Source organism: Gymnoscopelus microlampas (assembly GCF_963454915.1).
Source record: "Gymnoscopelus microlampas genome assembly, chromosome: 10".
Lineage (NCBI taxonomy): Eukaryota > Metazoa > Chordata > Actinopteri > Myctophiformes > Myctophidae > Gymnoscopelus > Gymnoscopelus microlampas.
In genome coordinates this window covers 31,040,017-31,054,282 of record NC_139947.1, presented here as the reverse complement: position 1 = coordinate 31,054,282, position 14,266 = coordinate 31,040,017, and the positions used below count along the sequence as shown (strand labels likewise).

Below are 14,266 nucleotides of genomic sequence, written 5' to 3'. Positions count from 1 at the left end.
GTAATGTGATTGGCTGACTTTGCAAAAGTATCGATTTGCATTAACAATGGAAGGGTTAGGGGTGTAGACTGCGTTGTAGACTATTGGCCAATCACGGTGCAGGATTGGTCATTGTCCAAAACTCACTTATAGGGGGCGGTTACACCGCCCCAAAAATTAAATAAAACAAAAACAAACAAAAACATAGAGGTCAGAACAGTCTAAAACAGGAGCAAAATTATACATAGTTTCCTGCGCAGGGCCCCCTCAACCCATTCCCCACTCCGTTACAAGTCTCAACTACGCTGTAGCGACCATGTCACCTAAGTCACAAACGTGTGTAATCCGCTTGGACTGAGCAGGCCCTCCTTCCAGCTACAATGAATGAAATTCTAAGTATTTCCCTCACTTGGCAAGATATTTTACTCCTCTGAAAGAAACCTTTTCGAAGGCGACTACCCTACTTAGCTCTGTGAGCCATTCAGCAAATGATGGACCCTCCGAAGCCCTCCAAGCCCTCATTATGATCTGCCTGCCTATCATAACACCAGTTTTTAAACAGCCTGCAACTGGTTTTGAAATATGGTTAAGAGGACAGGGATCCCCCAGAATGTACGTATGTATGAACTAGGATCAAATTTTTATTCAGTCTCCGTAATGACCATAATATGATAGTGTATTCTATTCCAGAAACCACTGATTTTCGGGCAGGTCCAAAGAGCATGCACCAAATTACCCTCTTCGACCCGACACTTCCAACAATCTGGGTTCTCTTTCAGACCCAGTCTGAAGAGCCTAGAGGGTGTCCAATAGAAATGATTAAATATCTTGAATTGGATTTTTTTAATGTCCCTGGATTCCTGCTTGGGGATCCCTGCTATGACGTCCCACTCCTCCTCCCCAAACGTGACACCCAAATCCTTTTCCCAAACTGCTTTAAGGGATGACACTTAAGGATTGCCAGAAGCATAGAGTAATATATAGAAGCCTCTTGTCCCAGCCCAAAGACTGTCAAAAATGTCCTCAGCAAATCCGTACCTTGGGGGGGAGTCTGTGGGGAGCCAAATGTGCTTGTAAGTAAATGTTTTAATTGCAACCCTATCTCCAAAACTGATTCCTGGCCAAATTATAATGTTGAACAAGTATTTCAAATGATTTTAAAGCATTATCTTCACATAGGCCGCAGAGGGTATGGATGCCTTTATCTACGCATTCCTTCCAAACGAAGGTGGATTTGCCTGTACATAATTTGGGATTTGCCCATATCCCTGCTGAGAGGCTTAAATTAGGACTGATCTTGAACATGCGAGAAACCTTCTTCCAAACCCCCTGCCATTGGGAAATGATGGGATGCGTTCTAACCGGCTTTACCACAATAGTAGTATATCATAGACTTTGGGTGTTTTCATTTTAAGCTAAGCTGAACTACTGTAAATCCTTCTTTCTTTCCTGCTGTATCTACTTCTACCTTTGTCCACCTCAATTTCTTATAGTATGTATCCATCAGGGGCTGCGTTTTCTCTCTCATTGTTTTTCCCTCTATCTCTGTTTGTTGGTCGGCATGATTCCCTCTCGCTCTCCCATTCTCTGTCTCGCTCTCTCTCTTTGCCTATACCTCTCTTTCCCTTGGCCGTCTACCATCTCCAGGGATACCGAGCAGGCACAAAACGTCCAAGTTTACAATCGTCGGTGCCCAGCAGGGAGAAAAGAGACAGGTGCACAGGAGCAAGAGAGAGGGAGAGAGACAAAGAGAGGCTACAGCAGCCGGAGAAGTGAGAGAGACATTAGATGACGAGAGGAGATAGACAAAGATGAGAGAGAGAGAGAGAGAGAGAGAGAGATGAATGTTAGCAGGGGAGACAGTGAAGGAGTTAAGGATCTGCAAAGGAAAAGGGATGGAGGTAGAAGCAAGAGAAGGAGAGACAGATATAGATAGAAAGAGAGAGAGAGAGAGAGAGCCAAGAGACAGAGAGAGAGAGAGGGAGACAGAGAACATCGGGGAGGGAGGGAGAGTGTTCTAGGCTTGCGTTTCAGTTAATTACCGTGCAAGGCCCGGGGGCTGCCATTAGACATATTTTCTTCCCCAGCTTTTTCTTTTTTTTATTACAAACATTAATTAATTCAGAGCCTTGTCATCTCATCTTACATGGACGCGCCCTTTGACCCCTTTTCTTACGCCTCACTTCCACTGTTTGCAGAGACACTGCTGGCTGTCACATGGGCACAGAGGAGAAACGCAGTGGTTTTGTAAGAGCTTGGAATCGTAGCAGAGGGTAGTGTTATTGTCAGACAAAAAGGTGGGCTGGATAGCTCCCACGGTGCGCCATTGAGTTTCCTTTTGTTATCACTCTTAAACACAGTCAAAGTCTTTTTTTTCAGGGGTGTCAATATGACCTGTGTTAATGAAAACAGACAAAGTTGGAAGAAAGATTAAATGCCTGTTGGATAAATGTGTTGTAATAGTTATGTAGACACAGCATACGCATACCTCATGTGTTTTTGTGTGAGCCTATCTGTGCATGTGTGTACAGTATGTGTGCATGTTCAGCTATGTGTTTATTTCACTGTCTGTACAGTATGAATGCATTGTATGTCTGTGCATGTGTGTGTATGTGCATGTACAGGTATGTGTATTTGACTGTTTGTATGAAAGTATTGTACTGCATGTCTGTGTATGTGTATGTGTGTGTGTATATGCAAATGTGTGCGTGCATGCGAGTGTGTGTGTGTGTGTGTGTGTGTGTCTCATTCTGTCCATCATTGCAGGTATTCTCTACCTATAATTTTTGTTCTTCTACCTCGTCCCCAAGCTCTCCTCTCTTCACCTTTCCGTTGTCGTCTTACGTGCCTCCGCGAGGAAACGGACGAATCCCCTTCCTCTGGGAGTTTATCATAAATTAAAGATTGCATTGTTGCCGACCAATCCTCTTACTCTAAGCAGTTTGGGGAGGCAGGCAAGCTGTCTTGAACCTTGAAATGAGTCAGAGAAGGAGGAAAAAATGCCATTCTGTATTTCTTTTTTACTTCCCCTGCCTTGCCTTAGCCTTACATCGACCTTTGAATAGTGTCTCTCATATCCTCGCACACGGTTAACCCTACTTTGGGCTCTTTGTGAGGATAGCAACAAAATTAACTCTTGAGTACACATTGAGCAAAAGTGATGCTTGATTCATCTTATCGAGTGACAATTATGTGACCTCTTCTATCTCGCTGTGTGTCTGGGAACTTAAATGAAACACACTTGAACTAGTTCAGCAATCTGAAGCCGACTCCATACAGATACAGTGGCTAAGGGGCATATGAGGAGCCTCCGGCTAGCCAAATTAGTGCCATGTCTAAAGTAATCATTCAAAGCACTTGTATTCAAAGCCTTTAAAAAAAAGTTCCTATTGTGATTGTACGTTTCTATTTATACTTTTTATTCATTTGTTCATTTCCTATATTTGATTCATTCCAATGCATGGTGACATGTAATGACAGTTGTCTTGAAACATGCACATAGATAGTTGATTATATTATAAAACGTTAATATGTAATAATAATAATCTATTATGATGATTATTACTATTACTGGCTCAGGACCTTTGTTGGATGCCCGTCTCTAATTCATCAATATCAGTTTCATAATGTATGTAAAATCAAAAGAATTGAACTGAAAAAATAGTTTTATGTTTTATTCAGACATGATACATCTGCTATTTTGAATGGGGGGGGGAAAGGGGTTACTTTTCAAAACAATATTGAAAATGAAAACACATGGGTTACTCTTCAATTTGAGCCACATCTGCCACAACATGTTAGTGTGGATAGAATTATTTTGAAATGGTGAGTGATTTCTGGATGCAAATGATGACTGGTTTCAAGGATGAAGCCACTGTTCCCAAACTTTTTAGCTCAAGACCCAAAAGAGAAATTAGATGTTTGCCCAGGACCCAAACCAGTGAAAATAGCAGATCTACAAGCTCGCAACGTGTCGCTTCGCACCACGTTGCAAGCTTGTTGGTCTGCTATTTTGACTTCTTCTTAAGCATTTTTCTTTATTTTCTTGAAATGATTAGATTTTTTGATTGTATTTATGAAATACTTTAGAAGAAATGTTGGAATTGTTTTTAATTGATGAAAAGTTGTGATTTCTTTGTTTAAACTTTAAAATCTTTTGAAATAATATATATGAAGGAAATGAAAATAAGGGGATATTAACTTGCGACCCATGAAAATGTGGAAAAAACATGGGTCCCGACCCACTGTTTGGGAAACAATGACTTAAGGCCAGTCCTCACCAATGCAACTCCTTGCAACAAAACCGTTTTAAGGCCAGTCCTCACCAATGCAACTCCTTGCAACTGCCATTTGAGGATAATGGTTGCAAGTAGTTGCAAGGAGTTGCATTGGTGTGGACTGGCCTTTTAGAGAGGGTTTTTGACCTGTTTTCCATACACCCCTCCCTCCCACTCATCTATCCTCTCCTTTCTCCTCTTCCCCAGGCGTCCACTCCATACAGCCTGGAGTCTGAGTCTCTGAGGATGGACTGCATCATGTCAGGAGGAGCCTCTCCCACCCTGGCCATTAACACTGTCACTAACAAGGTGCATAGAACACTGGTTGGTTCACTAGGAGGCACTATGCATTTGAAAACATACTAAGCAGCATGGCATGGGTATATCTAGTCAGATCTAATGTTTATGTCTCTACTGTGCGATGCCTCAGCATGTCATACTTATTGAAGGTTGGATGTGTGTGTGTGTGTGTGTGTGTGTGTGTGTGTGTGTGTGTGTGTGTGTGTACACGTGCAAAGCATGTGTAATGCTCTTGTACTAATGATATTATATTTCTTGTATTAATTTGTTGTTAATACGATGAAGTCTTATGAATATTATGGAGAGTGTGTTGGACTGTGGAAGAGCACTGTCTTGGCCAATGGAGTATATCTGTCATTGTTTTACATGGTAGATAAAAAACAAAAGAATCCATGGAACTCTATCATAAAAAGGGTAAAGAAAAAAGAAAAGAAAAGGCCTGTTTTATGGCTAGTTTAATGAACTGCAGTTCATTATCCAATAAGATAGAGGCTTGTTAATCTTTTTCTTTTATAAGTAGAGTCCTTTGGACTCTTTTATGTGGTGGATCATTCTTTTATTGGTCACTAATTAATTCTAAATCTAATAAGATAAATTAAAGACGGTTTTGTTGTTGTTGTTGTTTAGTTGTTGTGCCCCCCCCTACCAAACAGTGCAGGGGGGAGACTGGCTGTGCACAGTCCAGTTTGGAACAGGAAAGGCTTCTTACAGTATGCACAACTCTTTATTACGTGGAGATTAGACGAGACATAGCATAATGATATAGGACGCCCTGTGCTCCAGGCTATGACTAATACTGCCTGGATGGGATCCATGCTAGTTTCAACTGTAACCAAAAGACGCTGTTAAAGCAATCTGTGCTTTTCATACAGTCATTTACACGTACGCACACACTCGCACGCACGCACGCACGCACGCACGCACGCACGCACGCACGCACGCACGCACGCACGCACGCACGCACGCACGCACGCACGCACGCACGCACGCACGCACACACACACACACACACACACACACACACACACACACACACACACAGAGAGAGCTCATTTCAGCCATCAGCCAACTACCTTATGTTGACAGCTATGGCCTCATTCAGACACACACACACACACACACACACACACACACACACACATATTCTGAGCTGGGCGTGACTGTTTGTACGAGGGGTCAGAGATCAAGTGGCCTCCGTGACCTCTGATGCCTGTCTGATCTGGAACACACATGTATGAATACACACACACACACACACACACACACACACACACACACACACACACACACACACACACACACACACACACACACACACACACACACACACACACACACACACACACACACAGAATGCCTTCATCCGTAGCCCCTCAGTCTGACCTCAACCAAAGAGAGGATTTGTGCCACAGCGGGCAGCTCACATAACCCTCAGTCCTGGGACTGGACCTGGAGTACAGACCCAACACTGACCACTTATTTCACTGCTCAGTTATCCAGGCTGCACCATTTATGGCTCTCCACTCACAGCCTCCCACATTTGATCAATACAAACCCCCTGTTTGTCAGCACATTTATTCAACTCTTGTGTAATCAATGCCTTCAGTTTTATTTTATTTTTTCCAAGAATTCCATCTGCCAGAAACATTTCTTTGCTCTCAAGCGAGTGTTCTTAAGTACACAGCGCTGCCCCAGAGTCCCCTTACCTCTGTTTCTGCGACTGCTGCTGTTTCACATTTCTCCATACAATTACATGTAGCCCAGAGGCCATGTTGGTTTTCTACTTAGCTTGTACTGACAGTAAAACAGACCCAGAGATAAATGAAGCAGCTTAACCTCAGGGCAGCGCCTGTTGAAGCTCTCTGATCTAACCTGTCTCAGCAAGACGACCTCCGCTCCTTCAGACCAGTCTTGTATCTACATAATTACTCATTTCTTTTTCAATTATACGTTTTTTTTATGAGAGTTTTTAAGAGAATCCACTGGAGAGAGACAGGGAATTACATTCAGCTCGGGTCATGAACTGGATTCGAACCCATAACATTGCAATAGCTCTTTGCCTCCATGGTTAAGTGCTCTGCTCTACAGTAAATGGCTGAACCAGCAGCAATGCCTCAACCTTAAGGAATTTAAAATATATATTTATAGATAGATTTTCAGTTTAACCACTGTGCATTTTTTTTAAATGACACAGTGGGTTGGGTTGGGAATAGACTGTAAAGTTCCTGGGGTGTACTGGTAATAATCCAGTTAATGTGTCGATCGCATCATTTTGTCATCCTAGGTAGGAATCTGGGTCAGAATCTGCTCCTTACACCTAAGTGGAAATTGGGTGGCACTAGAGGAAGAGTCATGGGGTCACCAAAATCAGTTGGGTGCGTCCTTGCTAAGCATATTTTAGCGTGCTAAATCTAGCTATTAGATCTTGGGATAATATGTGCAATTGGAGATTTTGGCCTACGGTTTGTGCTAGAGGAAATTCCATCCTCTGGAGAGCACCCCCCCCCCCCCTAAAAAAAACATTTTAAACACATTAGCAAGCATGCATTCTTTTTTACTGGAGGAAATATGGAGCAAAATTGGAGTTGCAGACTAGAGCTCATCGTGCAAGAGCAGGAGCTGTCTCTTTTGTTGGTTGGTAGATGTTGATTTGTGTGTGTGTGTGTGTGTGTGTGTGTGTGTGTGTGTGTGTGTGTGTGTGTGTGTGTGTGTGTGAGTGACACTAGCTACTAGCTGGATACGTACATGCTCTGCTTTATCCAAAATTACCTTCATCTACTACTATCTATGTTAAATACTTGCACATAAATAAAGCTATTAAAATGTGTGTGTGTATGTGTGTTCCTCTGCGTGTGTGTGTGTGTGTGTGTGTGTGTGGGAACTGCAGGTAGCGCTGTACAACCCGGAGGCGGAGGGCAGTGAGAGTCCAGGGAGTATGGGAGGAAGCCTCAGTAACAGCCTGTCAGACCAGAGCCTGGCCTCCCTCAACCTCAACTCTGCTGTCAGCACAGGCACCAATGTACACAGCTACACACCGGTAAGACCGTTATAGCATGGGCTATATTCACTCTATACACAGTTTCTGATCATTGTTTTACTACATGAACCCTAGCATCCCTATTGTGGGGCGAACATTCCATGGAAATACTGTAGCTCATCTACAAGCTCAACACAAGTTGCATTGCCACGCATTGTGAGCATGCAGATCGGCTATTTTCACCAAAGAGATTTGGTGTAGACTAGGAAAAAAGGGACAGACGAAGTATTGAGCCCTGGGGGACCCTGGTCAACTAAGTATATAGTATAGGGTTTAAGTGGTTAAAGGACCATGCCAGCATCAATATCAATACGTGGCATTGTCATTTCACAGCTTCGGCCATATACTGTATGGTACATAAACATAGGCAATTTTCCCATTAATGGCTTAATATTTAGACAGCTTAAACCGTAGGCTTATCTTTGTTTACATAATGTCCGAAGTTATTAAAATGTTTCTGAACTTACCTGAATAATTGAGTCAATGTTGAACAAACATAATTGGACATGGATGTTTGAATTGAGCTTGTAAATCAATCTTAACTCCATTGGCTATTTTCAGCTAGACTTTTCTGTTGATTTTCATACCATACTGAAATGAACTGAATCCAATGGCTTCCTTGAAAATGAAACAAAACAGGGAAAATGGCTGGCAGTACTGTCAAGTATACCACGAGTCATGGTCAGTGGCCTACACATGCCAAACAGGCGTGGACGTTTAAATGTATACGTAGCTCCTACTGATAAAAGGGGAATTACGCACTGTGTCAAAACAAGCCACGCTGTCAAAGGTTTGTATTGTTTGAGAAAGATTATTGTTATTGGTTAGTAATGTTTGGTAACACTTTCTATGAAGACCATTTCTATATTGCATTACATTCTGCTTTATAACACTGTAGAAATATAGTTACTAGGACGTCGCGAGCATTTTTGGGACCATGTTGGGAACGCTGCATGTCATTGCATTTATACTGCTATGCGGCACAAACGTTATGCGAAGCTTGGCCAATCAGTTTGCTTTTATTAAAGGAAAACTACTGTATTATTAATCTATTGATTGATCTATGCCAGAACTCAAAATGCACACTCAAAGATATACAGTACGCAGTGTGAGTTCATTTACATCAAGGCTGGCTGGCCCATGTTCCCTTTCAGTGCCTACGGTCTTGGCAAAGTGTAGTACACCCCAGGCTTGGCAGGCCACAGTACACTGACATATTTGGCCAGATATGATATTGGCTGCTCGGATGATTTCGTATCCATGTCAAAACAAGCTCCTTTGGCAATTTGAATCAAGTCATTTCAAGTTATGTGTGTGTGTGTGTTTTGGTTTAATGATGACAATAAATTGCAGTTTTGAAGAGATAGTAGTAGATTGGCACAACTCACTGGCGGGATTGCATCTATTCCATCCTGACTCTTAACAAAATACTCAAAGGAAGCAAAGTATTTGAATTTAGCTCATGAATCAAGCTTTTCTCCAGGGACTCTTTTCAGCTATACTTTTTACATCAATCCGTGCTTTATAATGCATCGAAACTCAATGATAGCGTAACTTTGACAAATCCACACTATATTTCAAGGGCCTTGAAATATAGTGTGGATTTCTCAAAGTTACAAATTCATTTCGTTACGATATGGAAATCAACTTGAAGTTGATTTCCATATCGTAACGAAATGAAATGAATCCAATGACTTCCTCGGAAATCAAACATAACAGGGTATGCTTTGAAAAATGGTCAGTTCCAATGGTTGGAAAATGGTTTCCATTCTATTCCCAAATTTAGGAGTTTGAGGTCACACAATCTCATTGGCTATAACTACCCTCCCAGATCCTTACTCTGACCTTAACCAGACCAAACCAATGCCTAACATCATTTTCTAACAGCAAACATTCCCCAGGTCATCACAACTATTTGTTTTTGACCGGATCCAATCCATCAGAGATTGACATGCTTCTAGTCCAAGCCCATATCTATTAGGTTTCTTATCGAACTCATGTAACTCCTATTGGACTGGGACACAGACATGTTTAACATCTACTCTTAGAATAGCCACAGTACAGGTCACAGTAAAATCTTCCAATCCTACAAATCAGATCAGATCGCGACGCGTTGTGAGCTTGTAGATCGGCTATTTTCAAATAAAATCTTGCAGGGAAATTATAATAAGCAGATGTGGCAACCCTGGTGATGAGCCCCCACCGGGAGGACCTTGCGCCTCCGTCCTAATCCTCCCGCCCAACACTCCCTGCTGACAGGTGCTGCCCCCAGCCCGAAGGAGTACGTGCAGTGACAAATGTTACCCTCCCCGCCCGGCTTCCCTACCCCGAACACGGACCAATTGTGTCCATAGATGCTTGAACAAAGCCGAATGCACCGTGGTGGATTCGTCCCGTAGGCCATTGGTTCTCAAGGGGTATACATCTCCCAGGGGTCCTTGGCGGGGTACCAGGGGGTCCCCAGCTAAATAAGTTAATATATTGTCTTTGAATATATATATATTTTAAAGCCAACATTTGTAACTCAAATCTCTGCTTCTGGGGGTCCCTGGAACAAAATATTTTGAGATGGGGGTTTGTGGCCAAATACATATAATTTTGGGGGTCCTTGACATGAAAAAGGTGTGCAGGTACTTTACCACTGCACTGCCCTGTTTGCTCCTTCTAAGGTTACATTTATTGCTAATAAGCAAAAGACACCATGGAGAAGCACTCACTCTGTAAGGGCCCAGAAAAGAGAATGCCAGAAAGCAGAGTGAAAATGGCATAAATCGAACCTCCAGATTTATTTCAGAAGATGTGCATATTTATAGTATGAACTTGAAAAGTGCTCTGTAATCATTTTTCTCTGAGATCATCAAAAAAGCACAGTAACAATTCACACATTTTATTTGCTACTGGAGACAGGTTAACTAATCCTCAAGTTCCAATACCACCAGAACTAGTTTCTCCCAGTAAATTGAGTTTGCATCCTTTTTAATGACAAGATTCAAGGTGTCAAACACGTTTTTAACGCCTCAGTGTCAAACAAAACATTATCATCATTACCGTAGTCTTCCAGAAGTAACATGGTATACATCAGGGGTCTTAAACGTTTTATTGGGCAGGGACCCCTTAGCTGAGAGAGAGATGAAGCAGGGACCCCCACTAGATATTGTATATAATTGTTATACAGTGGTTAGCACTTGATAATGGCAGTGATACCATCTGAGTACCTCCCTGGTGCCACCATGGCACCACCAAGTAGCTGTAGTAACACTTTAACACCTTTTTTTTAGAGGTGTCATTGCATGTGGCTGATCGGCATGTGGCTGATCGGCCACATGTATTTTCAGTTTAACCACTTAAACCCTCAATACTTAGAAAACAGAGAACTTCAACTTGGTCTACTCTTTTTCCCCCTCTACACCAAACCTCTTTGCCGAAAATACCGTAGGCATTAGGAAATCTACAATAATAATAATAATAATGGATTTTGTTTATAATGCACTTTATATTTGTGAAAATCTCAAAGTGCTACAATAGGCAGTTGCATAAAAAAAGAGTCATCACACCATTAAAAAAACATCTAAGAAACTGAAACAAAACATTTAAAACATGAAGGCATAAAGCCTAGAGGTAAAACCAGTGTAGCAAAAAAAAAATGCTTTGTTAAAAAGATAGGTCTTTAGTCCTCTCTTAAAATATTCAACCGACTGTGGTGCTCTCAGGTGGGCAGGGAGGGCGGCCGAGCAGAAGGCCCGGTAGCCCATGGTACGTAGGTTGGTCTTGGGGGTTTTGACGAGGTTAGTGTTTGAAGAGCGGTGGTTGCGGGTCGAGGGTTGTTGGGAGAATAATTTCTTGAGGTAGGAAGCCGTGGATGCACTGATGAGTCATCAGGGATATCTCGTATTTGGTCCGTAAAGAGACGGGAAGCCAGTGGAGTGAACGGAGGATGGGTGTGATGTGTTCGTGTTTGCGTCACTCTCATCAGGATCCTAGCAGCGCTGTTCTGGATACACTGGAGCATTTTGAAGGCTCTTGCTAGGGATCCTGATGAGAAGAGCGTGGAGGAGACGAAGGCGTGGACAAGCTCACAACGCCTCGCAGCTTGTAGATCGTCTATTTTCAGCTAATGTTCCGCTCAAAAAAGGGATGCTAGGGTTCAAGTGCAGTAACTCTGAGGACCCCCTAGGGGTCCCGGAATCCCTGCTGAAGACCCCTGGTATATGTGATGCAATTTAATTCCATTGATGACAAAACACTTGAAGATATTGTCTCCGGTTCCTCCACCTGTTGCCTTGATGTTTTACCCACTCGTTTTTTTTGAGCAGCCTGATGAAAGAGTTATTACTTATTGTGGAATGGTTGCTCCAGTCTGGTATTTTTCCTTGGGCTTTGAAAACTGCAGTTGTTAAGCCTCTCCTGAAGAAGAGCAGTCTTGAGACTACTGGATGCAAAAACAATGGCTTCTATTTCAGCATATTAACTTTCCAGGGAGAGAAAGGCTGTAGTTGTCTCCGCCAGGCCCGAAGGCATGGCCGAGACTATGTTTTGCTCCTACAGATTTTGTCCAAACATCACGCACATTGGTACACATTATCTCTATAGCCATGTGATTAAGACGGATCTGTGCGATTTTTCATATTCCATCCTGATTGGTGCACTCTGAACATTGCTGGCCCACAATAACCTACTGTACCTGACCTGGCGGAGACCTGTGCTCCGAGGAGCACTTTTTCTAGTTTCCATTCGTTTGGAACCCTCATCGATGATGATCCCCCATCGAGGAAGCCTGCCCCTTTGGTATAGGCAGGTTTCTGAATTGGCCACAGCCCACCTCTGAGACAGAGTAGACAGAACTGGTCCCATCTTATGATAACCATTAGTGAGGATCAATTGAATGAAGATAAGGTTGAAACTGGGTGAAGTGCTCCTTTAATCAAAAACGTACAATTTTATTATTTGGTATAAACTGCTGTGTTGTTTTGTATACAGTATAATATCATATGATATAATATAACACAGAAAGGGAATGGCAAACATTGTATTGTAATTCTTCATGTTTGTCACTGTGCTTGTATTTCTTAATAGAATACCTAATAGAATAAAATGCAACATTAGGGTCTTATCTTGATCCCCAGCCATTTTCTCCCAAATTAGACGAACAATGAAAACCTCCCACATCTGACATTCTTTTTTTTCCCGTCAAGGCAGCTGCTCACCTTTTCACCATCAATCACTTTTTCCTCTGTTCACCTCCCACCTGCATTAGCAAAGGTCAGCACAATCTCATCTCGTTAACCTCTCATTTCTGGAGGCCATCTTCTCTCCCCTGTTTGTCTTCCTCCTGCACCCCCCCCCCCCCCCCCCCCCCCCCCCCCCACACACACACACACACACACACACACACACACACACACACACACACACACACACACACACACATTCTCTCTCTCTCTCTCACACACACACACACAGACACCTCGGGCCCTGTGTCGTTCCAGACCTCATCTGCGGGGGGGCCAGTGGAGGTGGATGGTGTTAGTTCCGGTTCGTTAGCTGGTGCAGGTGATACCCCTCCTGGCTGAGGGTGATTACCGGTGGCAGAGATTTTTCGGAGGCATCTTTTCTCCCTGGCGAGGTAGATAGACATAAAGGCCACTGCCACAACGATGGAGAGAGGGCGGGTGGGGTTGGATGTGTCATTGCGAGTCGGGCTCGGCTCATCGTTACGGAGGCGTAGCGAATTGCAAGGAACGTCTTCAGGCTGTTGGATGGACGGTTCGTATAGTTGAGGAGAACTGCAGTGATGTGATGAAAAGCTGGATTTCTGCACAAAGTGAGACCGTGTTAACGGTGTGTTGTGTGTGTGTGTGGTGTGTTAATGGTCGGTATCACTCCTTCCTCTGTGGAACTGCTAATTGCTCTCATGTGTGTTGCTAATCTATCTCTCTCTTTCATCTCTTATCAGTTTCTTTGGACCACCGTCTGATCTGATCTGACCTGTCTCCCCTCCTCTCCCTTCCTCTCCTCTCCTCTCCTCTCCTCTCCCGCAGGTGAGCAGTCACTCGGAGCCTTCCTCTCAGTCCCTGAGCCTGCAGCAGCCTGCTCCCCCTCCTCCCCCTCCTCCCCCTCAGCCCCAGTACGGGGGTCTGCCTGTCCCGGAGGCCAGGGAGAAGCAGCTCTGTTTCTCCGACTTTGAGGATCTCAGCGCCTCCTTCCGCAGCCTCTACAAGTGTGTCTTTGAGCAGTCCTTCTCACAGCAAGGTATGTCTTGGCATTCGGCGTGTGTGCGTGTGTGTGTGTGTGTGTGTGTGCGTGCGTGTATGCGCCTGTCCAATCGGTACATTGACATGTGTGTATGGGGGGGAGGGGGGGCGCACTGTACATGTAAGCCTCTCAAAGTGCCCCGTCAGGCTTTCCTGCACATAATTAACTGTCAAGCGTAAGACACTGCCTTATCGCAATCACTGTACACAAAATGTAACATTGTTTTGATAGCAGTAAAAGTGTTTGAACCGCCCCCCCCCCCCAACACACACACACACACACACACACACACACACACACACACACCAATCCGCCTAACTATTGTATTGTAATAAACAAACAATCTATTGTTCCACATATCTTCAGTTTACGGCTTGCTCAGTCAAATGAGTAAAGGCAATTAGGAGGAAGTAGACTTCGG

The 14,266-nt window shown here is 43.5% G+C and overlaps 1 protein-coding gene across 2 annotated transcripts in view; it reads left to right on the top strand.

Moving 5' to 3' along the window:
• LOC311053723 (forkhead box protein J3-like) overlaps window positions 1–14,266 on the top strand; it is a 66,652-nt gene that overhangs the window by 38,422 nt on the left and 13,964 nt on the right. For both annotated transcript variants that reach the window (XM_084069392.1, XM_084069391.1), the window contains 3 exons: window positions 4,464–4,565; window positions 7,444–7,593; window positions 13,632–13,842. In XM_084069392.1, coding sequence (XP_083925518.1) covers window positions 4,464–4,565; window positions 7,444–7,593; window positions 13,632–13,842 — 463 coding nt within the window. The remainder of the gene's footprint in view (window positions 1–4,463; window positions 4,566–7,443; window positions 7,594–13,631; window positions 13,843–14,266) is intronic.